Genomic DNA, 27,751 nt, shown 5'->3' on the forward strand with positions numbered 1-27,751 from the left:
TCTAGTCAAACAACTTTGTGATATTTATATTCCATTGCACAGATATGGGTTATACAAATTAGTAACACAAGTTATTTCTTAAACTCCAACATTTTCTAAGATATTATTACAGCATATGCCTAGGATATTAAAACATCAAGGTGGAAATCATACTGTAAATAGTTGAATGCAACACTGAAAATACTGTACATTTTAATTAAAGGAAAATTAAAATGTGTGCTCAAATGCTCTAACAAACTAGGCAGCAGGGAACTAACAACTACAAATAAGTCACTGTGGTCCATTTTAATGTATGCACATATGTGATTATTCTTTAGATAACCCCTCCTCTTGAAAATGCATAATTAAAACATAAAAATCCAGATAAATGATTAAAAATTTTAATTCATCCTAACACTAAGATTGGTGGTGAAGTGCAGTATTATCCATGACTTCATACAATTACTAATTCGAATATAAAAGACACCACACTTAGAAAGAAGAAAAGATGTTTTTAAAGTTAATGGTTTTAATTGAATTAATGAGATGAAAAGATAGTGAAGCCCTGTTTGCTACTTACATGAAAGTAGATTTAAAAAATAATCACTGCACAAAATACAAAGGATGGGGTTATGCTGTGGTATTAAATTTTTCTTCATGTTTTTCTTGACTGTTCAAGAACAAATTGAAGTTTCCACGGCAAATTTGTTTTCAAAATGCCGAATTGTGACACAATCACTGGCTTCACGTTTCTGAATACCTGTTTGGGAGAAAAAAGTTTTTAAATTTTTGGTTCTTTAATAAAAAATACTCACATTAATCTTCAGATAATGTTTGAGATACATGAAAACATTTCATTATATTCCATAAACTTCTATAGCTTTGCTTACATTATAGATAATTTCTCTCCCTTTTCTGAATTAAGCATCTTCACAGATCATAGCAACAATAATAAGACTTCCAGATTGTTTGCAAATTTTTTAACCTGAAGGTTTTGGAAATGTTTTACATCTTGACTGTGGTAGTATTTGCATGACCATGTGTACATTTGTGGAAACTGAGAAATATACAATAAAAAGGAAAAATTTCGGTATGTATTTTGTATGTATCCATTTGTATGAATCAGTTTTGACTTTAAAAAATTATGAACCTATCTACAAAGAACAAATTAAAAAAATTATGAACCAAGATAATTTTAAAATTTGTTAAGAAATCAAGTGGTAGTTTTCAGATGACTCATCAGCCCCAGGCGAAGAGAACAGTATTATTATTGTTAATAAAAGCCAGGAAAGCCAGGTGACACAAAGAAGTCATACCACAGTGCATCTGAATGGCACTTCTTGATTTCTATAGTTCTGTCACAGGTACTCTTGTATTATTTTTACAATAGAAAGAAAATAGGAACATACTGTTATCCTTATTTTTCAGGTGAGAAAACAAAGATTAAGTGATTTGGCAAAGTGACATTAGTTGGATCAAAGCTCTTAATTCCTCACCCTAATTCTTTTCTAACTAAAGTATGATTATCCTCAATGTGATCTAAAAGAAAAACAGCTTGCTTATGATCCAGATCACTGAAAATACAAGTGAAGATCTGGTCTGAAGAGACCTTCCGGATATCAGAATGGATGAGACACGGTGGGGATAGAAAGTCAGACTAGGCAGCTATATGGAAAGCGAGACACCTGTTTTTTTCAAGACAATGCCATTTCAAACTGACTTGTTTTCTCTATCTGCAAAGGGTATATTTAGAATTAAGACGAATGTATAAATCTGGAAGTATTACATAGTGACACAATATCATTTTATTTTCTCACCGCAAGCATACTGAAAACGATGATCAAGCTTCGTCTAAATATTTTAACACAATGAAGTGGCATAATGGAATTTTCTGCCAACACTTTTAAAGTTAAAAAGTATTACCTTTAATAGTTTCTCTGCGTTGCAGTTTGTAAGTTTCCTTGTCATGACACAGTCGATAAATAAAGAAACCCAAGTGATCGATGTTTTCAATGCGATCAGTAATAACCATGTGCTCATGAATCAGGTATGACTGTGGCAGATAGGTTCCAGCCTACATTTAGAAAATAACATAAGAAAACCTCAAAATGTACATTGAACAAACTAGAAAAAAGGACACAATTCTTAGAGATTTTAGTATTATACAAGAATTGACAAACTACTAACCATCTAGCATATATATATATTATATATATTTTCTTACGGATTTTCGTTTTCTGAGATAGGGCCTGCTATGTTGCCCAGGCTAGCCTCAAAATCTTGAGCTCAAGTGATCCTCCTTCCTCACCCTCCGAAATAGCTGGGACTATAGGTGCAGGCCACTATGCCCAGCTATAAACAAAGAGTTTTGTTGGAATACAGTCATGCCTAGTTGCTTACATATTGTCTATGGCATCAGAATTAAGTAGTTGGCTAAGACTTACTCTCTAGTCCTTTAAGAAAACTTCAGAAATTGTATTTTAATTTCAAAATATAAAACTTTCAAAAACTAAAGAAGACAAAAAGCTATGAGTCTGAGTAGTTCTTTGTAAAACTCTTGGTTATATTTTGGTAAGATGGGTTCCTATAGTGCTAATTTCTCAACAGAGAATTCCAAGACACTGTGACAATATTATTAATGAAAATACTAAACATTTTTATACCTTGATGTTAATAAGTAACTCCAACAGGTTTCTGGGCGGCATAACAATGGAAGTGTTCAGAGGGATCACATAGCATTTATCCAGGTTAAGATCTAAATACGCAGTGAGTTTCTGGGAAGAAAAAGATGCATTCTAGTTAGATGAATATTTGTAAGACAGGCAGCAACTAGATTTTTGAGATTAATTGGTACCAATAAAATGGGTTGACTTTAGAATGTATCAATCATCTGTATTTCAATAAATTAAGAATTTGGTGAGATAGGAAAATAGGAATGGGGGAGAAAAAATTACTGCTAGTAAATAAAATTCTTACCAGGGGCTTGTTTCTATAATAAGTAATAATAGTACCTATTAAAATTAATTACAAATACCTATCATTGGATTGGGAGATTTGGTGCCCTTCATTTATAAGCCCAAATACCCCTTCCCCTCTCTCTTATGTATGTGAAATACTAGCACCATCCTTAGAGCACTGGGAAAACGACCTCTTAAAATGATTTTGTCTTCTGTGGTTCAGATGAGAAAGCCCAGTTCACAATATAGCTTTGAGGATAGAGTTAAAGTGAACCCTACAACACTGAGATTTCTAAGAACTCGGTGTTAGCTACTATTATTTACTGTTTGCTTTGGCTAAGTTTTTTAACTTGAAGTATTTTCTCAAAATGGTTTATATGAAATGTCTGCAAAATTAACTGCAGGGATACATGTCAATGTTCAAAATGGCAAAACCACAGGCAATCAATGAAGTTCTGAATATCTGAATCCTGGTTTGAGGAAGCAAGTTCCTAGGACGAAAGTACTGGGGAAATTGAAATATAAACTAATATAACTAAATAATATGTTAATTTTCTTAGACATGATAATGACATTGTAGTTGTGTAGAAGAATATCCCTTTTCTTAAGAGGTAACAGATTAAGTATTCAGGGGTAAATAGTCAAATGGTAGGAAAATAAAGACGAAGTAAATATGGCAAAATGTCGGAGCCGGATTGGAAGATTTGGATATCACATCAACTCTTTTCCATTGCATAAAAATGTTGAAAAGTAGGGGGGAAATGCAGAATGAGAACTTAGGCAAAGATCAATAAATAATTAATTTCTGAAAAATTCTATAAAGAAGTGGGAACACAAATTACATCCTTCTAAGAAAATACAGGAGTAAGAAAAAAATAAAAATAATTTGCCAGCAAAGGAAGAACAGCCATGAAGTGGGCTTTCACAGTAGGTAAGGCAAGGGAAGAATGGGTGTAAGATGTGAGAAGACCAGGTCCCTAGGGGTCTGCTTGAGAGAAAGCAAAGAAATCCAATTCCATTTTTAAAAGTAAAAATTAAATAGAAAATTTAACAAACACTGATATTAAACTACAAAAAGCACAAACGAAAAACCTACATTCTTAAAATTCTGGACACTTGGCTCACCTTGTTAAAGTCATGAACAATGTTAGCAGGATCACTATCTGCAAATTCTGGGACAGGCACGCTGATGAATTCAACCGCATCTTCTTCAAAGATTTTAATATTTTCTTCAATTGTCTGGTAGCGAGCAGCTGGGGCATCTGCAGAAGGCTCATTTAAGATGACATCATCTTTGATGTACTTTATTCCACAGTAGTACACGTCATCTGGCTATAGAGAGTTTAAACACTCATTTCAGCAATTCAGGGTGAGACAGGTTTTTAAATGTAAGCATTACTTAAGCTGCCACCTCTATCTAAATAGCATTTTGCTTGCAAACTCTTACTTTTAGATGACAGGTCAGACAGTTTAATTACAGAGTTAACACATTCTTTAAGATCAGGTTCTGAAGTAATATTAAAAAAAATGGCTTCAGAAGGAGAAAAACAGCTGATTTTTCCCTTTACTTTTTGTGGTAGATAAAAACAGAGTGTAGGAGAAATTATTCATCTAGTGACAAGTAAGTGTGAAGAAACACACAGGCCTACTTCTACCTGCAGGCACTGTTTTTCACAAAAGAATATATGAAGAAACAAGTCATGTTTTTGTCTGAAAGAACTTGCTTTTGATATAGTTTACTTATTACATGATTTTTCCTTTATTAGCCAATACTGATAATTTTTTGAATTTTACACATAAGTACACGTAAATCTGATTTTTCCTTTATATCATAATTAAGTGAAAAACATAGTAAATCTTTGTAATTGTATTATATTTAAATGTAAGCATTTCTGAAAATGCTACAAAGCCAAGTTCCAACCTCTACCTAAATAGCCTTTTTCTTGCAAACTCTTTTACATTTCGATGATAAATAAACCAAAATATAGACTTCATGTGTGTGTACATGTGGGGGGGTTGTTTACAGTATACATATATACAATAAATACTGGAGGCCTATTAACAAAATGTTTTGGCGCCAAATGTTATCTCTGAACAGTAGAAATGCCAAATGATTTTTGTCTGTATCACATGTATTTTTATAAAAAATTATATTTTTAAAAATGACTAGTGGGCTGGGTTTGTAGCTCAGTGGCAGAGTGCCTGTCTAGCATGTGTGAGGCACTGAGTTCAATTCTTAACACTGCAAATAAATAAATAAGTAAATAAATAAATAAATGCTGGCCCATTAACTAAAAAGACATTAAAAATAATGACTGGTATTTCAGTAATGTCCATCAACATGCTGTCATCTTGAACAATACAGAAAAAAGCATAAGACTTATTCATTCTATATTTCTAAATTAGTTACTTCAATTTTTAAAGTGAATTAGTTTTCAACTGTTTCTTAAAATTCTGAAACATTGAAATATTTGAAATAGTCATAAAAAACTTAATTTCCTACAGCAAAATTCCTAAAGGGGAGAAAAAGCCCTACTGCATGATTGCCTAGAGGAATATACACAAAAGAAGTCATAATTAATTGAAAGAAAAAAACCTATGTCTCAATTCACTGGGATTACTATTAAAAATTCTAACTTATAAGCAAATTTTACCCTAGGTTACTATATTATCACTGCTGCAGTTATCCTACTCTTAAAGAAATCAATGACTTTGGTCTGGGCTCAAGAGCAAATGGCTATCGTAGGGGTAAATCAAATTGGTTTACCCATTAGCCACAAATACTGTCTATCAACAGACAGTATTTGTGGCTAATGTATTTATTCAAATGGCAATTCATGATACTATACCTTTCAGCCGCTAGTTATACTAGGAAAATGAAGTCAAGTCAATTTTGAAAAATTACCCAACAGTCTAAACCCTTTAGTCAGCAACATCTCAAAATACTGCTATTCTGCCTTTTGGCAAACATATGATTAGAAGATTTTTTTTTTAAATACAGCTTTAAAACAGGACCACCATTCTGGCTAAAAGCCACAGACTGCAAGTAGAAGCTTAGGACTAGTTAGGAAATCTTTCTGATACACATGATGGGAAGGCCAAAAAAAAAAAAAAATTTTTTTTTCCACTTACTTGAAGTGCAAAATATTTGTACAGATAAGCTCCTCCAAGAATGACACCTGCTAGCATAAATGCTAGTCCAAAGCACATGCACCAACACCAGGCTCTTCTCTGGCCAACTGGTACCACATCATCTGGATCCTAAGATATAAAATGGACAGTTAATATCTCTGAGCAGAATCACAAAAGGCTCAGAATTAGAAAAACCTTAAGGATTATTGTTTTAATGAATGAAGACATAAAGACCAAAAGAGTTAGGGGCTGGGGATGTGGCTCAAGCGGTAGTGCGCTCGCCTGGCATGCGTGCGGCCCGGGTTCGATCCTCAGCACCACATACCAACAAAGATGTTGTGTCCGCCGATAACTAAAAAATAAAAAATATTAAAATTCTCTCTCTCTCTCTCTCTTCCACCCCCTCACTCTCTCTTTAAAAAAAAAAAAAAAAAAAAAGAGTTGGGACCCTGATCAAAATCAACCCAGGAATAATAACTGGTAGTAATAATAACCTCAAGGCCTGCTCATCTGGAGGACACTGGTCCCTAAGGAGAATTAAACCGATTCTAATTTTCAATACCATATCTGCTAATCATGTCTAAAGCAATGATATACTCTATAATTTCTATTTTCCATGCATTTTTGATGCTATTATCTAACATCTAAAAATTCACAAAAGGTTACAACTGTCTTGCAGTATTATGATACCAAGCTTCATGTATTACACAGATCTAGGGAATCTTATCAGATCAGTCTCAAAATTATGTGTTACCCTGCTATAAGTAGTTCATGCCAGGCATAAAACCATTCCTGATTCATCCATAAGAACAAGTAACAGGAAAATAAGAAAGGACAGAACAGACAATACGATGCTAAAATTTTTTAAACAATTAGAATCTCAAAGAGCACAAAGTTACTCAGAAGTAACCCTATAATTCCATTGTTCTAAATTAAATAACAGTTTGCTAAAGTTCCTCATTTTATTCAAAATCAAAGCAGCAGAAAAGAAAAAGACTGGTTATTAATTAAAAAAACTAATTCAATAATTAAAAATTAAAACCTAATATGGAGTATGTTAAGGGAGAAAGTAGACTTAACCTAAGCCATAGAATAGTATGTATAAATTTAGACAGAAAAACTGTATTAATGATGAACAAAAATATTGTGAGGTTATCAGACCAAGAAAATATATGTGGTTGAAGCAATCCCTTAAGAAAGAGAGTAAGGTTATGTTTTCAATTCCAAGATAAGGAATTTTATCTTGATTTTATTGGGAAAAATTCAATCCCAAATGTTACAGCAACCAAGAGCAATGTAACAGTATGCTCCTAGATTGAATGAGGTTCTATTTTTAAAGACAGACTTTAACACTTAACAAATACTGTTTAATCTAAGAATCAGATAGATCAAGCACTATGAGTATTACATTTTGCTGTGATACTTGTTCATATGCCAAGTGTGCACACTTAAGGCACTGAGTATACCACTGGGAAGCAGTATACTTGCAGATAAGCCTGGAAGACATACATGAAAATAAAGTTAAAAGTAATACGGGGGAGTTACTAGGTATTATGACTCTTGAACAATAAAGTCTGTTTTGTTTGAGCCCTAGTCTGATACAAATATCTAGGGAGATAAGAAATTGTTCCTAACATAATTTCAGGGCAGAGGCAGGGTGGGGGATGGGCATGACAGATGGAAATAAGTCATTTCCAACATTTGGTATCAGCTGCTGAGACAGTCAAATGTATGAACACACCCACCCTAACTAGCAGGCTTTCTCTTTTAATAGCACATAAATAGACAAAGACCCCAGGCAGATACCTATAAAAGAATATTCAGCCTTAACAGTCAAGTTTTCAAGCTTTTTGATATATCAAAAAACTGTTAACTGTTCAGCAAACAACAATTTTCAGAAAAAAACTGTAAATATCTACCAAGTGCCAAGTAGGCACTGGGAAGATAGCCTCTGCCAAGGAAAAGACCAATTGGATCAGTCTGAAAAACAGAGACATTTACAATTGTAAAGAATGTAAATATGATACGGGCACATTAGGGATGAGATTGGAAAGAAGATTTCTTGGGGAGAAAATAACTTGAGTGGAATGTTAAAGGATAAATATTCATTACCAAAGCAGAAGATTGAGTTAAAAGAAATTATATGTAAGACAAAAGGATGAATAAAATCATGGAGCAAGAATGCACATTTCCAAGGACTATGTGCTATTTTTAGCTGGAGTACCCAATATGATAGGGAAGGGTCAAGACATGACAATTAGAAGTAACTGGGGAAGATTACAAAGGGCCATTACAGGCCACGGTATGAACCTGAATTCTCATGTTATTAAAAAAATCATTTTTCAGAATTATTACAATAAAAGAAAAAAATAGCAATTTCTTGAAAAATTATATTTATAAAATACTTCAATTATTCACAGGTCATTTATTAAGTAACTCAAAAATGTGAAATTTATGGCTTAAGAATGAGAAAATAAACAGTCTTTGAATAATCAAATTATGAACCCAAAGTCCATGCACCATAGTCAGAAGCTTCATAAGAGCTACCAAGGGTTCAAAGTCTAATTTCTTTTTCCTTCTCTACATTCCTAGTAATCACTTCCTATCTTGTGTTACAAAAGTTCACATACAGATCTTCTCTCTTCCTGATGCACTATAAGGTTCTTAGGAATATCCATTCACAGTCATTTTCTATTACTCGTAACTCAAAACTAAGCATGACACTTAGTAGGCATGAAAATATTTGATGCATGAACAAAACTTAGATACAGAAAAAAAGTTTTGGCTACTAAATTTTTTATGATTTGCAAAAGTTACATCAGCAACTTACAAGATAATGCAGGAGGGAATCATAATTCACGATGCAACAATAAACTGACAATTTAACAAAAACGATAGCCTTACTTAACCCAGTTCAACATTTATTAAAGGCCTATTGTGTGCAACACGGCACTAGATCCTGTGGCAAATTCAAATGTGATTAAGACATGGCTCATATCATGAGCAATTCATGGTCAAGAATTAATACTATGTATGACAGACAAATGTCTCATAATGTGAGTCATGAAAAACGGATTAAAATACATTCAAGATTTAAGTTTTGATTTAAAGTATTCTTAAGTGATTAGATTTTAACATTTAAAAGAGTAAGCTTTACTTGAAGAAAAGCTCCATGACTATCCTTCTGCAAATCTCATAATTACTGGTAAAACTTCAGATTTATATAATGCCTTTTCAAGTAAGGAGTAGAGAAATTCCCATTAAAATTGTTTCCTTTCAACATTTTACCAGAGGTCCTAGTCAGTAAACAAGGAACAGGAACAAGAATAGGTATAGGATTAGAAAGAGAAAAAAAATTGTCATTATTTGTAAATAATCTTTGCATAATATCTGAGAAAGTCAGATTATTCAAAACTAATTACAAATCAGCAAGATTGCTAAAAATCAAATATCCAAAATCTACTTAAAGATGTCTACGTGAATATTCATAATGGTATATTAAAAATAGCCTCAAACAAAAAAAAATCTGTCAATGGTAAATGAATAAATAGTGATATATTCACAGTATGAAATAGAGCAATAAAAAGGAATAAAAATAACACACCCCAGCCTGGCTGAATCTCAAAAACATGCTAAGTAAAAGAAGTCCTACACAAAAGAGTTTCATTTGATTTCATTATGAAATTCTAGAAAAGACAAAACCATGGTGACAAAATACAGCTTAGTGGTTGTCATAGTGAGAGGCTGGAAAAACTGACTATACAGAAGCATGAGAATCATTTTAGGGTGATGGAAACATGTCCTATCTTGACTTTTACAGTGGACTCATGACTTTACATTGCTACCATAAACTCAAACTGTACAAATAAAATGGGTAAGTTGTACTGCATGACAATTAATTTCAACGTGGAAGATGGGGAAGACATCAACTGAGTTCAGGAAATAAAGAAAGTCTAACAATACCAAGTGCTGGGGAAGGAACTGAACAAAGGGAAGGTGTCCATCAAGAGAATAAAATGTTGGGGCTGGGGTTGTGGCTCAGCAGTAGAGCGCTTCCCTAGCACGTGCAGGGCACCCGGTTTGATCCTCAGCACCACATAAAAATAAAATAAAGGTATTGTGTCCAACTACAACTAAAAAACAACTAAAAAAGAGAATAAAGTGTTACAGACTTATATAATATTGTTAAAAAGAATCAACTAGCCCTGTTGACTTAATTAAACATAATAATGGACTTAAAAAAAAGGCAAGTTGTACAATATATAAGTATATATTTAAGAATACTAAGTATGATATTTAAGACCTTAAAAATAAAATATACTATAGGTTCTCTATATATTCTCTATATTTTCATATACTTGGAATATTTCATAACTAAGGACAATGAAAAAAAATCACTAAGCAGCAGGAACTTCTTCACTGGAGTATATAACTTTACCTGGCCTCATTTAATAGAAGTCACCCAGGCATTTCCTACCCCTGTACTGTAATAAAACTGGCACACCTTAAATTGTGTTTATAAGGTAACGGAACTCCCACAGGTGCTGTACAATTATCATCTCATTAATCTCCCTGAAACCTCCAGATTTTAGCCCAGTTTATAAATGAAGACACTGAAGTACATGCTGGCCTATAAACAATAGCAGATACAGAAACGGCAGATATACAAAGTCAGGGCTTTCAAAGTATTTCACTGTAGCACCATACTAATTTCTGGCTCAAATAAATCTTACTGGATGATAAAGTAGAATTACTTAGCCACTATATTGTAAAATGAAAGATATAAATTATGTTCTGTTACTTCTATTAGTTAAGAATCAGGTCATCTCAATCAGTTCTCTAAGAGGCTTCAGTAAATGTGCTTGAGTTATAAATTTATAAAATGTTTTTTTCCAATAATTTTTTATTCTGTTCTCAAACTAACAAATCACTTCACATCCTCAGGCACTTCTACTGGCACCTTTTTAATATGATAAATGAAGCTTGTAAGAGACATTTTCAAAGCTCAGATGCACTATCTTCTATTATTAAAACAGCAATGCTACACTAAAGAGGAAAATATATCTTAGGTTTAAAAATTAAGAGACAGAAACACATACACAATGGCACAGAAACACTTTAACTATAAAAATAAAACAGAAACATGGAAAAGTACCGACATAATTTACTCAGAATATCATGGGCTATTAAATCTTGAGAAGTAATTTTTTTTCTGCTAAGAAACACAATACATTTCAAAACATGTAAGACATGTAATGCATGTAAATTCAGGTATACATAGGTCATCTACCCATGATGTGTTGTTTGGACCACATATTTCCCCAAACAAAATCAGCTGCCAATATTTTTAAAATTTGCTTATTCACATTTTTTTAAAATGTTCTGGTGTTCTCAACTCCTCTCAACATTTTTCTTGCTGCTTGAAGATCAAACATACAATACAATGTTCTTTTCTACAGTGTTGCTTGATTTTGTACCCTGATCTTCATTTTCAGCTATGACTAAATAAGGCTCCTCCTGGAAACTTATTATATAATAAAACAATTTAAACTACTTTTCCATATAAAAGATTTTGCATTCTAGGTTTTAGAGGCTGGTAGATGTTCTACTGACCTAACTTCTACTTAGATTTCTTTCTTTAATACAGAAATATCAAAAAGACATGATCTAGTGATCTGTCCATTATTAACAGCCTTAATTACCAAATATATCTGCTATATGTAAAATAAACTCTCTAGCTGAGATGTTAACAATCTATAGATACCAAATATGTCTTTGCACTGTATTCTTATCCACTTAAATCAGTATCTGAATTTTGCTTCCTAATTTGCCTTCTCAAATAGGACTGCTATTGTCTTAACTGGCATTATGAAGTCCATATGGAAAATATTATGTTTGACACATAAACAGGAAGCAGTTTTCCAAGTGATTGGCATTATATGGTTAGAAACAGAAAGCTGGCTTAATATTTCACAAAGGTCTCTGACCTTTTCAGGACTGGCTTTTGTTCAGCCAAGTTAATTAGTATTGAGTCAAAGTTGGTAATTACACCAACGTTATGATCAATAATATTATTCCCTTATTCTGCATTTGGAATGGGGGAAGTTTAAATAAAGGGGAGAGAACACTCTCCATTTACAATGTCTACAAGTATTTTACTAACATATTTTTTTTATTAACAAATCCTACGAAGTATAGCAGCAATAGAGGAAGAAAATAAAACCAAAAAGCTATTGCATAACAGTCTTAACTCTTGTGAGAAATCTATGGAATCTGAATCAAATTATCAGCACCAGAGAAAATTAGCACAGGCCTAGGTAAAAAAAAATAGGTCAGAACTTAAAAAAAAAAATCAGGCAGGCTATAAAAGCATTTAGGGCTGGATCATAACTTAATCACATGTGTACCATTAGTGACCAGCAGAGTATGTGGTACAAAGTAAAACACTACTATAAGAATACCTTAAAATCTATGCTTTTTTCTATAGTTGAAAAGATGACCATCACTTCTATGTGGTATTTATTCAATCTATGGATAGAATTGTACTAGCAAGAGTAGTTTATGAAGTGAAATTTTAGCAGACTTTCAAATTCATATTTGGGAGTTAAAAGGAATTAGAATAGGAAAAAGAAGCCTAGACTAGCACAATCAGATGTTTGTACACAGCGGTATTATAGGCAAATGTTCTTCACTGTGAATGATAACCTTTCCCAGGGAAAGCTAAATTAGTTATGACAGATTTTTTTTTTCCCTACCACTGACTGAATCACACTGGGATCATATTGTTCCCGTGTCAACTACCTTTCAAAAAATTTAAAGCATGATAGGAATGCTCTACTCCTGTATAATTCATTATAAAATTGTCAGGATTGTAAAAGAAAAGCAAAACTGTTTTGGACTCATTTTTTGTATAAATGTTGGACTTTAATGTCATTCACCAAGATAAATATCACTTGTTCATATTCAAATATGTGTAATTCCATTTGAAATGCAGAACAGAATGCTTGCCAAGAAAGAGAGGGGATAGGGAGGAGTGTTTACTTATTATAATATTGGAAATTGAATCCGATTGAGCTCTACCACTGAACTATACCCCGAGCCTATATAAAATAATAATTTAAATTTGGACAGTTATAGATTATCTTTCACCTAAGTTTGAAATTTTGAAAGTTACACAAAATAACTAACTAGGAAAAAAAAAACTATAGTTCTTGATATCATAGTTCTCTATAGGGAGCTGGTGAGAAATGCTTTGACCCTCGGGCTCTAATGCCTGGCACTCAAATGTGTGGACTGTAAATACTCAGTGAAATTATTTGCTTGCTTTTATTTTTCAGACTCTTGGACTAGGGGACATGATTTTCTTGTGAAAGCAGACATAGACATTTAAGTAGGTTGTGATTAATTTGGTACATACTGCTTACATAACTGGTAGGTCTTTCCTAGCTACACCATGTGCTTCTGGAAGGCTGGGATGCTTAGGAATTTTTAAATTCTTCATATGCTGTCTGACCATGGAGTAGTTGCTCCTGGATATGTGATCAATACAGTTATCAGAAAGAAAAAAAAAATCCCCTAAGAAGGACCATGAAAAGTCAGTTATCCCAATACATCATTTTTTACAGAAAAACCTAACATAGCTCAGGGGAGTTAAGAGAAATGATTTGTGTAACATTACAAATATCTGGAGCTAATAAGGTCTATCATCTGCCTCCACAGGCGACTTATGGAAAACATGGAGCTATTATGTCAGCATCTGACTAGATAGCTTAGACAAATTAACTTGGGCAATAAATAAAGTAAAACAATGTCCCATTTGGACAATATACACCCAACCAGATATAATTAACCAGAAATTGCTATAACCATACCCAGAAAAATTGGTTACATGTGTAGTATGTAAATACAAAGAAAGGGCTAACTAGTCACCTTCCATTTAGATATATCTATGGGTAATATCTAAAACCACAAAACAAAACAAAAACTATGAAAGAGCAGTATAAGCCAGTATTTAAAGTAGCTATTCAACTATGGTCAAGGACCTTTGGGGTGAGGGTGGGGGTGTCCATAAGGTCAAACTATTTCCATAATAAAACACTGACACTGCTTCACTTTCATTCTTACTGGTGTGCAGCGCTTTCCAGAAGCTAAACATGTGATATCACAATAGACTGCTATTGAGCTATTCATTAAAGAACACTCTAAAAATGTAAAACAATGCTTAGTCTTTAAATCATTTTGGTTGCTTAGAAAATTTTATTATTCATAAAAATGTTATTTATGGAGGCTGGGGTTGTGGCTCAGCAGGAGAGTGCTTGCCTTGCATGTGTGAGACACTGGGTTCAATCCTTAGCACCACATAAAAATAAACAAAATAAAGGTATTGTGTCCATCTGCAACTAAAAAAAAAAATCAAAAAATGTTATATGTTAACATACTAAGGTTTATTATTATTTTAAATATGTTAAGTTGTAATACTGAAAATATCAAGATATATAATCTGCATAAGGCAAAAGCTCTTTGGGATTCTGAACAATTTTTAATATAAGGAGTTCTGAGACCAAAGTTTTGAGAACCCTGATTTAGAGAAATACATAGCTCAGATCACCATGTATGGTCTGGGCAGGTTGTTTCTTGCACACAGATGCTAGCTAAGGGGATCAGTGGGGCTTGTCAAATCCACCCAACTGTATTCACCAAAACCCAAGAGAGGATACTTTTTTCTAATTTTCTCAAAAGCAGAATATGGTTTAGTGGCCACCCTGGAAGCAGAATACAAGAAGCAGCTAAGGAGTAAACATGATTCCTCTAATTAACTTAAGGGCTTAGAAATTAGAACAGTGATTGTCTCTAAGGAGAGAGGATGACAAACTCTAAGAGTATCAGATACATCTGAGTTGACAACAGTGTTTTATCTTTGTTTAGTTCAGGTGTAATTTAAAATTATCTAGCTGGACACTCAAGATCTGTGCATTTAACTATGTTTAACGATATTATGATTTTTTAAAAGTATGTTCCTCTAAGATAGGACAGGACTATTTGCATTTTAAAACTAAGTATTAACTTTGGTAAAACCCAAAATTGAATTTTAAAAATTATATAAACACCTATTATGTAGGGAAGAAAACCAGTTTTAAATCCTAAGGGTTTTTATGTTGCAGGAATGAATCCTTGACAGTACTGCTTCCTCAACAGCACACCTCATTCAGTGAGGGCACAGAACAAAAGGGAGAAATATCATTCATTTGATTTTCCCCATCAACTATTTAAAAATGTACAAATTATTCCTACTTCACAGGCTATGGGAAAACAAGCATTATACCACATTTGAACACATGGGTCATAACTTTCCAGCCTGCTTTTTACTTTAAAAGGAGACTGTAAAATAATGGCCCAGTGTTTCTGGCTAACTTACGGCACAAATTCAAGTAAAATTCCTGATTTCTAGCTCACTTTTAAAAACTGGAGGATTAGACTGGGCACAGAGGCACATAACTATAATCCCAGCAACTCAGGAGGCTGAGGCAGACAGACTACAAATTCAAGGCCAGTATGGACTAGTTAGCTGGATCCTGTCTCTCCACATTCCCCTCCCCACTCTCCTTTAAAAAAAAAAAATTATCATTATTATTGGTAGCACTGGGAATTGTACACAGACCCTTGCACATGCTAGACAAGCACTCTATCACTGAGCTATACAGCCCCAGCCCAACATAAAAAATAAAAAGGGATGAGGAGTACCTAAATTCTACTTCAGTACTGCAAACAAACTGGAGGATTGAAAAACAAATGAAAGAAAAAGCTGGAGGAATATTGGGTTAAGGGTGGACTTCAGGGACAGAATGCAGTCTTAGTGTGTGGGAAGCCCTGGGTTTAATCCTCAGCACCATAAAAACTGGAAGACTGAGTGTAAAAAAGAAAACCAAGAAAATTCTAATTGTTTATATGCAAAAAATCATTTTGTTAATTCACCTATTTGGGCTTAGGAGCACTGAGTGTACCATCTCTGCTTAACATGCTTAGATGCCCTAGTCAAAACTTAAGCTTGGGAAATTTTATTTCCTAGTAGTAAAATAATAGCAATGAAAAGATGAATTGAAGGAGAAAGCTATAAAATGTAAGATGAAAGACTAAAAATGATAATGCAGACCTAAACAGACTGTCTCTCAAAATTGTTTTTCCCAGCATAAAGATGTGGTCTTCTTTTATATGTTGCAATGATTCAAGAGGTTTAATTAACAACAAAATTTACCATTTTTTACCATTTGGGGTTTTTTTGTTTTGTTTTGTTTTGTTTTTTAGACTGGGAATTGAGCCCTGGGTGCTTAAATCACTGAACCACATCCCCAGCCCTTCTTTTTATTTTGAAACAGGGTCTTGCTAAATTACTGAGGGTCTTACTAATTCAATGAAGCTGGCTTTGGTCTTGCAGTCCTCCTGCCTCAGCCTCCTGAGCCCCTGGGATTACAAGCATGTGACACCATGCATAGCCCTGTTTTGGTTTTTATATTAATTTTAAACAGTAATATAAAATTTTAATTATAGATAAGTTGAGAAAAATTTAGATTTAAGCTTAATTTTAAAACTTATTCTTAAAAAAGCCTTGATGTATAATTTTGGCATTAAAGGTTAAATATTTAAATGTGTAAAAACCCACCCAAACTCCTTGTTCCTTAAAGTATGGAACTCAACTTTGCCCAAAAGGTTTGTGTAAATATTTGAAATTTTGGAAGGATTAAGTATCTAACACAATGCTTAGAGTCAATTTTCCAAATAAACTTCCAGATGTTACTTTTAAGTGGTATTTATAAACTGCAAATTTTATTTCAATGTTAATTTCTCTTGTCATATTTATATTAGCTCTAAGTCACAAAATTACTGCTGAAAACGTATCAGGAATAAAAGATAAAAGCATTAAGTAAAAAAAAAAATCAGAATGTCTATCATACAAAGAAAGGGTAATTTTCTCATTTCTATAACTCAAGATTCAAATTTTTCTGTTTAGGATAAAGAGTCCACGTTCCCAAAATGTACAATTATAGAAATACCGCATAACCAATCAATCATAGAGATTTAAAAATCGGTAATTACTTAATCTTGTTCATTCAATTGTTGAATGAGATTATATTAATTTCCTTAAAGCTGCTAAAAATATACCTCAACTACTGATTAAAGGGGATAATCACAATTAAATGGAGATTTTTAAAAATGATGGATATCCTCAGAATAATATCTGTAAAGTAATTTTCAGTTGTCTATTTGGTAAGACTTTCATTGTTAACTTTCTGCAAAGAGGGGCTGGCAATAACTATATTTATACATTACACAAGCTTTAAGTACAGTTTCATTGTTTATTTTCTAGATCATTTACACAAAAACCACCTCAGTTCACATTCAGAATAGTTAAATCCTTTAATAGACAGTAGTTATGGCCTGAAGTCCTTTGGTGTGAAAGTCCTTAAGTTCAATAAAAATAGCACATTTGCCAAAAAAGTTTGAGAGTGAATTCATTTGTCCTAATTGAAAAGATGAATTTTTTTTCCTGGATCTCCATTTACATGATGTTATACAAAACAGCTCACAAAGCTTCAGTTAAAACAGGAACTCAGAATTTCCTTTCCGGAAAAAAAAAAAAATGTGGCTTTTGAAGAGACACTCAGTTATCTGTGATAAAGAAAATGTCCCACAGTTAGAATAGTTATATATATATTTTTCCTATGGACAAAAGTCAAGCCTTAGCAATGCATAATAAGCACTTCCTAAATTAAATTCTAAATAAGCCTGTGCCAGAAATGTGTTCATCATTTCTGGCTAAAAAAAAAAACAACACCACACACACACACACACAACAAAACAAAAAACAACTTCTATTCACATAAACCTCTTATACAACAGAATTGAATTCCGTGAAGTCTTACTGGCTGATTATGCCCAGGATAGTACACTAGCTTGTCTATCTGGGAAGACTACAATCCTGGGAGACCTTCTGGCAGGTATCTTGCCCTCCAATGGCATGATATGCAATCTCACCCACACTCAACAGCAGCAGTGTCCAGCTGGGGATGAGTACCAGGAATGCAAACACAGGAGGTTTTGCCAAGGCACTTGGGACACACAGAGGCAATTCATTTATCTCTCAGCACTAAATCCCCTCTTCAGATAGCGACACCATCCATGGAGACCAAAATGTAATGACTATAAAAGTTTTACTGGCCAATGTTTGCAAACACAAAATTATATAACTAGGTAATGATATGTATTTGGTTAAAGAGAATTAAGTTTCCAATTCCTTCTCTTAATATATTTCAGTCCTATTATGCATTTTATGATCCTCCCTCAATCCCACAAAACCCATAAAAAAACAAATCACTACCATAAACAATAGGCTGTATTATGAAATCCTTCAGTCCTAATTGTGCAAATAGGTATAAACAATTGTGCAAAAAGTATAAACAACTAGGGTCCAAACAGCCATTTTGTGATGGGTAACTCAGAGCCTAGTTGTCTTTGGCTTTCTCTCATGCTCCCTTCCTGCCCCATTTTCTCTCCTATACAAGCACTTTATTTCTCTTTCTTTTAAAGACATCTACGGACTTAGCAGGCAACACTCTGCATCAGCAAAACTGCTTGTGGGGATAACTAATGAAGCAAACGTAGGCTTTTTCAGGACCTGATATTGGGAAAGAGGTTTCATAAGCAGGCATCGCAACAAAAGAGTTGTTGACAACTTGTCTGTTCTACAGTGAGGTAACCAAAAATGAAAATTTGCTTTATTACATAATTCCTTTATTCAACTCCTTTTTCTTCAGCCACTGCTACTTCAGATGAGGGAGAAATGTTAACATGTTAAACAAGGAAAGGAAGAAAGGGAACAGTCTAGTTAGAGTGAGGCAGTAGTTGTTATTTTTCACAATTAAAATAATTTAATTCTTGCCAAAATAAAATTATGCAATCCTAACATCTCCATAGAATTTTAAAAACTGGAAGAATCCTTACAGACCATCTGGTCCTACCCTATCTCACAGACAGGAAAACTAAAATTTAAGCCCAAGATCAAGCAGTTATATAATGACAAAACTGGGACTTCTGCTTTAATACATTCAGTATTTTCTTTGATATACCATATACAAACGATTCTCCAAGGTTCAAAGCTACAGACATAAAATAAATGGATTGTTACCTACAACATAAAATGTGTTTATCATTTCAAAATCATTTTTTGTCACTCAAAACGAATTCTATAGATTCTTTGGTGTTTCTATTCCTCCAAGAGCTTTGTGACCACCAAGCCAGGTATAGGAAGGTGAAAACAATTAACAGGAAAATTTAGGGGAAGAGAAAAAAAAAATGCAAGCTACTTGATTGAGATAATCAATAGAAATAGCTGCTGGGATTAACAGCTACTGAAAAGACAAGGCTGAAACCATAATAGAGCAATGGAACTGCTTCTGGAGGGTAGTTCTCCCCCTGTAGAGGGGAAAACAGCAAAAGACAGGAGCAGGGGCTGGGGATGTGGCTCAAGCGGTAGCGCGCTCGCCTGGCATGCGTGCGGCCCGGGTTCGATCCTCAGCACCACATACCAACAAAGATGTTGTGTCCGCCGATAACTAAAAAATAAATATTAAAAAAAAAAAAAAATTCTCTCTCTCCTCTCTCTAAAAAAAAAAAAAAAAAAGACAGGAGCAGTGTAAAAGTATTGGAACACATGTTATATAAGACAGCTGACTAGAGTGATTAGAATTCTTGTGGCATAAGGTAGTAGAATCTGCAGTTTAAAACCAGAACTCCAGATGATACCAGGGCAACTGGTCCTCAAGAGCACGTTTTGAAAAACACTGGTAAATAGACACTGTGGTCTAGGAGGGTTAAAAGGTCTTAAAAATTCTTACTCGGGTAAAAGGTATTAAAAATTCTTACTCGGGTGTACTAGTGTTAACTAGCCTCACTAGATCCTCTCAACCAACCAGGCAAAGGAAATGCCCCAGGCAAAACACATTTCGGCTAATTCCGTTCCCAGTCCAGGCAGTCAGACAAGGTGGTTGCCACATAGTCACCAGCAAGGAGCAAGAGAACATTATGTAATCACTGTCCCAGCTTTAAGATGAAGAGATCAGAAGTTCTCTCTCAATCGTCTGTCATTAAGTAAGGTCTCCCTTAATCTATTAAGTGACTGATTATAAGAATCCTATTTTTAATGTAGAGAAATATTTTGTTACCCAGTGAAGAAAAAAGTCTTTCAGCTTATAGGTGGGAAAAGAATTCATTGTTTTTCTATCTACCAATGAATCTGTGACTAACATGTTGGTTATAAAGGAAAAGTCTCTACTAGTTCCAGTATTTTTCTTTGAATATAGGGATCTGAGAAAATAAGAAATGAAAAACAAAGTACAGAGTTGTAAATGGTTACTTTTATTAGCTGCAATAACCACAAAATTTAAATTAGGATGAATTTGTGAGAAAGTCTAAGAACTGAAAATAGGGCCACTAATTCACAAAGAACAAAAACTGTCAGAAGTCAGACTTAAAGCTACTCAGCAAATTTAATTCTGATGTTTGTCCAGAGTTTCAAATCTTCTTCACTACAGTGGAACAGAGAAAAGCTATATGAAATGACATCATCCAATGCTTTCTCCTCCTCTTTTTTTTAAAATGGGAGGAGTTATATTTGTTTATAGGATTTAAAAATTACATACATATGTAACAGCATTACAAATATATATTTGAGGTTGTTCTGACTGGATACTTGAATATTAATCTATTTCAGGTACCATGTATGTTAGATTAATAAAGAGCTAAGATAATTTGCTACTGCAATTTTTCTCTGTGCATTCCAAACATTTTCTTTTAAGACCAAGACTGTTTGCAATGGATTCAGGAAAACAATACTAATACCAAAACCAAAACCTTTAATCCTTTTAGGGAATCAGTTCACTGTCCTATTTCAAGGCAAGGCAAGTCATTTAAAAACCAACCCCAGTTATTTCTAACTACAACATTGCCAGAAAATAAGTACAGGCACATCCAGATTATCATTATATTCTCAAAAAATTTATAGTATATTAGTGGCCCATTTTTCAGTAGTAATTTTCATTAGACCATATAAAAATTCTTATTACTCATAGTTGGCACACAAATGATTTAAGTCAAAACTAAAATTACCCTGCTAAGTCTTGAAGAGCGCTAAGGAAAAATAAACTAAGCAACATAACTTCTACAATTAATTTCAACCGTACTGAATTCTGCAACCTAAAAGAAAGATCTAGTAGGAAGAGGCAAAACTTCTGAGAAAATCATATTCATATTTAAACCACTAAAAGTTAATAACGGCTCCACTTGTGATTTTTACTTAGGGCTGAAGGGGGACTTTATAAAACGAAGGAAAATTTTAAGGAGCTGGAGACAAATTTTTTTGGTTTCACTTTGCACAAGAGGCGCCCACAAAGACACTGATAAAATACTGAAATGTCAACTGCTGGTTTTACACTTATATCCACATAGTCATTACTGACCTTTACCTGGAATATAGTTTTAATTATCAAACCAACAGCCAGAACCTACTCCTAGCCGACTATCGCCTCACCCCCTGCTCCAGACCCCACGCTGAAGTTCACCTGCCAACACCGAAGAGCTGTGGAAAAGGAAGGTAAAGAAGAAAACGCTTTTTTTTTAAATTAAGACGCTTGCAGTTGCTGGACTTAGTCCAAGTGCTGTTCAGCCTGGAAACGAAAGTAGGAAACAACAGTGGTTTAGGCTTGGAATGATGTCAGCCATTTTAGGCTCATTATTTATACTGGGAAGGGGAAGTGCCAAACTCGGCGAGGCTTGTTTTGCCGGTCGCAGCCGGTCCCAGGTGGAACCAGCCAGCTCCGGGCCCCGCGCACATCCCAGGACCGCACGCGGACGGGGGACGCGCGCAGCTCCGCGACCCCGCGGGGGGCGCCGCTCGCAGCACACGCACCTCGGTACAAAGAAGGAACCGCGGCCGCACCGCGGGGGGAGCGCGGGCTCTCCCGGGGTCCCCCACCCTGCGCAGCTGCCCCGCCGGGCCCAGCCCCCGCTCCCCGACCTTCCCGGGCTCGGACCTTGCAGTCCACCGCGACGGCGTCGGGGGGAATGATGAGCGCCTCCTCGCCGCTCTTGGGATCGTCCTTCTTGGCCTCCTTCTGGGCCAGAGCCGAGTTGAACGTCACCTTCACCATGGTGCGGCCTGGAGCGCCCTAGGCGGGCGGCGATGGGCTGGAGGCGCGGGCTGCGGGATCCCGGCTGCAGCTGCAGCCTCCTCGGCCGGGCTCCGAGCGCGACTCAGCGGCGGCTGTCGAAGCTCCGGTGGCTTTGCAGCGGCTGAGGCGGCGACTAGCTCGGCTCTCGCAGCCTCCCTGCTCTGGCGCGGGGGCGGGCGGGGCCTGAGGTCGGGAGGGGCGGAGCTGGCGGGTGGAGGGGCGGAGCCTGAGGGCAGGGGCGGGGCCGAGCGCTGCGCCAGACCCTGCCCAAGCCCCCAAGCCGCGCGCAGAACCCTACCAGTCGCGCTGGAAGGGTGTACCTAGGGCAGGGCAGGTGGCCTCTCTGGGTCGCCTGGATTTTCCGGTTCTGATTTCGCTTTCAACCGGTTTACCTCCAGGCCCAGTGTTGGCAGGTTGGTGGAAAAATCGGGTGAACTTTTGTGGTTCGCCGCACACAATGGGTTAACCTCTGGCAGCGCTAAGGCCGCCTCTTCCTTGTCCGCTGTCCCCACCGCGAACCTAAGGGCCAACGACTTCTTGTGTTAGAAAGATCTCCATTTTTGCAATTTATTAGCGAACCGATTCACTACAGCACAGAAATGTTCAAAGCTCTGTATTTGTGATCTGATTTTATCTTCCACAGACCTTGCCCAAGGGCGTTGCCTGACTGACTTGCTTCTCCCCTCCCTGGGGAGGTCATTGCCTGCCCTGCCTAGTCCCAGATCAGTTCGGATGAATCCTCTTAGCAGATTTGTATTTTGAACATCTCATACTGGTAAAACAAAATGTTCCTCTCTTGTGCAGGCTTGGAACAAGCCCATGTGAACACTGGACTGATTTGTGATTCAAAGCAAGGTCCTTTTCTGCAAAGTGAAAACTACTCATTTAAGGCTAAAGCAAAATTCTCATATTTTGAAGAAGTTTCACTTACAGCTGAAACCTCTGTAGAGAGGGAGGATACTGGCCTGTACTGTTTGTGGGTTTATGACTGTGTCACAGATGGCCCTTTGGACAATGGTTGATTCTGTATCCTTCTCCCAGTCCACTCTCCTGGTTCACCCCAGACTTGTGGCTGTGCTCTGCAAGATTCCAGCTGTGTCAACTCTGGCCTGGGTCAACCCTGAGAAAAGTAGGTTGAGTCTGAGGTCTTTGAGGATTTGACTGCTGAATGAGAGACTTAGGTATCTTAGATCTTCATAGAAAGTCAGATCACAAAATCCCCAAGAAACAGCCCAAGGTTACAAATTTCAGAAGCATCTTGGACTGAGAAAGAAACCCAGGCCAGGCTTGGAGCCATCTTGGGTATTCTGAAAGAATTAAGTGTTCAATGAGAGTAGGAGTTGGGTTCCAGTTGTAATGAGATTTAACATAAGCTAGCCATTGAGTTGCAGCAACTTATTTAAACTCCCTGGGTTGTTCTCACTTGGCCAGATGTCAACTCTGGTGTTCACTTTGTGAACTGGCATTTGGTAGTAAAAGTGGAATCTAATTCATCAAAGTTAAGTACTGCTACCAGCTCCCTAGTTTTGCAGATTTCCTGAGACATGCCAACTGAAGACCAAGGAATTCTGGAAGCAAGATCTGAAGGATTATAATTATACATATATCAATCTGTCAGAAGACACCATTACAAGTTAGTTTAAGGATCTTAATTGGCTTTACTTTCAATTCTAGAATTGAGCAACATTTCATTCCATAAAATAGAATAAGTTCCAATGAGGACCACAGAGGAGGTTAGTTTACAGATGGAAAAAAAAAAGGGGGGGGGGGATTGGGAATACAGTTCTGTGGTACAGTACTTGCCTGTCATGCAAGAGACCTGGGGTTCCATCCCCAGTATGACAAAAAAAAAAAAAAAAAAAAAAAAAAAAAAAGAAGAAGAAGGAGGAGGAGGGGAAGGAGGAGGGGAAGGAGGAGGAGAAGAAGAAATGGGTCATTTCAAAGTCACAGGGACAAAGAGACAGAACGTAGAAAAATAACTGGTTAACATCAGTTTACTTCAGCTTACCTTCTTTGTGTGTAAAGATTAAGGCGAAGGGAACTTTACTATCATGCCTATTAGGAAGCTTGACTGTTACCTCTCTAATCCTGACTTCTCTTAAGAACAAATAAATACCTTAGTTTCAGCTTGCTGACATGAAGCTTTAAGCATGAGAGACACCGTTTTGACTTTTAGCCTGGTCTGCTGGGGTCTACTGCAGGAGCTTAGTCTAAAACAAAGGCATACTGTAATTCTTATTTAACACTTCTAGGTCTATGTTAGAATGAAATGGTAGAAAAGTACCCAAGGCATCTTATAGTAGAGAGAATTAGAGGGGAAAAAATTCTTCCTGAACAACACTATTAAACAGATGAGGAAACTGAGGCAAAGGAAGAACAAAGGAGGTGGACAGAACCAGAAATCCTCCGTGATCCCAGGATCAGATGCCTGAATGGGAGACCTTTCATTATGTTGTGTACTAGCAGTGAGCAACAGTTTAAAATCAGTTGGCAAACAGTCTGGAATAATCTCCTGGTTTTGTTTCTCTGTTTTATCTGGTGTGTCTACAGAGCTGTGTGGTGCACAACAGCCAGGATAATAAAGAAGCTGGATCAAGACCAAACATAGCAAATCCAGTCTCGTGATTTATGAAAGGTTGCCCGTTGACCCTGGAAACCAAGGAGTTGGGGAGGAGGAGACTTGGTGACTTAACAAAAAAGTTAAAAACATAGTCATAAGTTACCATTAACTATCAAATATAAAGGAAGTCTTAGAAAAACTTTGTTTTCCTTTTTCATGATGATTTTGAGAGAGCCAGAAAAAAAAAAAATCTGTTTTTCAAGTGAAACTAGCTTTAGATTTCACTAGGATCTGAGGTTGTTTTTCTACTTAACTGAGAAAGAAGACAAAATGGAATTGGGGAACTAAATTCTAGAATCAGAGTTCATTTAGATTTGTGTGCTATGACTGGACATGGGTTATTATTGTTATATTTATGTTCTTTACGTTTCTGTTTCCTCTGTTCTTTCTCAAGGAAGCAATTCCTTCTTCAGAGAAATTTCTTGAGGTTTATCAGAATGAATGGAAAACATTTTTTTTTTTTTTTTGCAAATATAGGGTCTTTGGTGAAACAACATGACTGAATATGCCCTTTGAAATGTGCTCTTGGCACCTCCCCTATAACCCAATGTGTGGTTTTAGCTAGGCATCTTGTGGCTTTGTCTCAATTTTCATAAGGGAAGTGTTCCTTCTAGAGGAGAGGGGAAGACTTCCACTTGCCTCTTCACACTTTAGCACTATTTTTCTGTTCTTCATAACTTTGGGCATCCTTTATTGCTTCTAAACTTCTTACCTCCCAATTTTATATTTATCATCCACCTTCTACCTCAATAGCATTATGCTTTTCAATTACTTTATCATATCAGTTATTTAAATTCAATTTTAAAATAATGATAATAAGTTGTCATTATTTTCCTTAATGGGTGGACTAGATGAGTTTTTTTCTTAGAATCTTGGGCTACAATATTTAAGGCTGTTGAGAATTTTCCTAACAATGATGGCAGATCTCTTGATGTTTTGTTTGATTGTGAAAAAACTGGATCTGTCTTCTCTTGGTTTCCCTACTCCAGAGCAGGGTTTTTCTAAGAGCATCCCTATTTAGAATATGTTCCTTCACACTAAAAAGGGGAGAAGAAAAGGGAAATGGTGAGAAACAAACAAACCAAAAGAAAAGAGTGAAATCAAAAGAATGAGAGGATGAGCCAAACACTAGGAGAAAATATTTGCCAAAGATATATTGAATAAAGGACTTGTATCCAAAATACACCAAGAACTCTTAAAACTGAACAATAGGAAAGCAATGACCCCATTAAAAACCAGGCAATCTCAATAGATACCACCAAAGAAGATATTCAGTTCAGATGGAAATAAGCATATGAAAAGATGTTTCACATCATATGTCATTAGGGAATTACAATTAAAACAGCCACGAGCTACCCCTACATACCTATTTGAATGGCCAAAGTCCTATTCATCAACAATACCAAATGCTGGTGAGAGTGTGGAGCAATAGGAACTCGAATTCATTGCTGGTGGGAATGAAAAGTGGTTCAGTCAATTGGAAGACAGTTTGACAGTTTCTTGTAAAACTAAACATATTCTGCCATACAATCTAGCAATCATGATCCTTGATGTTTACCCCAAGGAATTAAAAACTTATGTTCACAGTCAAAATACATTCTACTGTCATGTATAACTAAGTGGAACAACAACAATTGTTTTTATGTCTATCAAAAAAATAACTTGTATTTTTCTACCTGTTTTGTTTATAGTTGCCAAAACTTGGAAGCAATCCAAATATCCCTCAGGAAATGAATGAACCCATACACAGTGGTACATACCGATGATGGACAATTATTCATCACTAAAAAGAAATGACCCATCAGGCTATGTGAAGACATAGAAACTTCAGTTCATATCTCTAAGTGAAAGAAGGCAATCTGAAAATCTGTATACTGTATGATAGCTGTATAACATTCTGGAAAAGGCAAAACTATGGTGACAGTAAAAAGATCAAAGGTTGGGAATTGGGAAGGATGAAGAGGTGGTACATGAAGGATTTTTAGGGCAGTGAAACTGTTTTGTATGAAACTACACTGTTATACATACTATATATTGTACATTTGTCAAAATCCATCTGATGCACAATGCTAAGAATGAACCCTAATATAAACTATAGAGTTGGGGTGATAATAATGTGTAGGCTCATTGATTCCAACAAGTATACCAGTTTGGAATGGAATGTTGATAGTGGGGGAGGTTGTATGTGTGTGGAGACAAGAATTTATGGAAACTCTGCTTTCTTGCTCAATTTTTCTGTGAACCTAAAATTGCTCAAAAAAATAAAAGTTTATTAAAAAGAGAGAGAAAGAAAAGGCACAAAGTTAGGTGGACCAAAGTACGGAACCCACTGAACCCAGATTCTTCTGAGTATCTTGCTTAAAATTTATCATATATTGTATTTTCATTGGCAATACAGTTACCTTTGTTTGCATGGAGGTTTGGTTTCAGGACCTTTGTGAATACTAAAATTCTTGGATGCTTAAGTTTCATATATAAAACTGGCATAGTGTTTGCATCTAGCTTATGGAAATGTTCCTAGATTGCTTACAACACCTACTATAATGTAAATGCTATATAAGTAGCATTTCTTAGGGAATAATGACAAGAAGAAAAAGACTGTATGTGATCAGACAGATGCAATTTTTTTTCTTGAATATTTTCATTCTACCATTGATTCCATGGATTTGGAACCTGCAGCTATACCCTGCAAACAAACCAACTGTTTGTAGTAAGATATCAGAGTCTAGAATGAGCTGCAGTAGCCTTGTAAGGTTTCGTGAAGAAGAATTTTGGTTGGAGGAATAAAAGGTTTCAGAAGATAGAAGAGAAAGAATAAAAACAGCCTAAGAAGAGGGAGAGAG

At 35.7% G+C, this 27,751-nt stretch overlaps 1 protein-coding gene and 1 long non-coding RNA gene across 2 annotated transcripts; one reads left to right on the plus strand and one right to left on the minus strand.

Moving 5' to 3' along the window:
- ITM2B (integral membrane protein 2B) lies at positions 1–22,462 on the minus strand. The gene is made up of 6 exons (XM_081263507.1): positions 22,151–22,462; positions 6,069–6,197; positions 4,062–4,268; positions 2,643–2,753; positions 1,903–2,053; positions 1–739 (listed from the first exon to the last, which is right to left on the minus strand). Exons 1-6 carry the CDS (start codon positions 22,265–22,267, stop codon positions 654–656), a joined length of 801 nt encoding a protein of 266 aa, XP_081119633.1. The 5' UTR covers positions 22,268–22,462; the 3' UTR covers positions 1–653.
- On the plus strand, positions 19,738–27,751 carry LOC308632004. Its single transcript, XR_014018413.1, has 2 exons — positions 19,738–22,030; positions 26,600–27,751. It is a non-coding gene; the product is annotated as an uncharacterized lncRNA (long non-coding RNA).

This window comes from Spermophilus citellus, assembly GCF_964194105.1.
Source record: "Spermophilus citellus genome assembly, chromosome: 1".
NCBI lineage: Eukaryota > Metazoa > Chordata > Mammalia > Rodentia > Sciuridae > Spermophilus > Spermophilus citellus.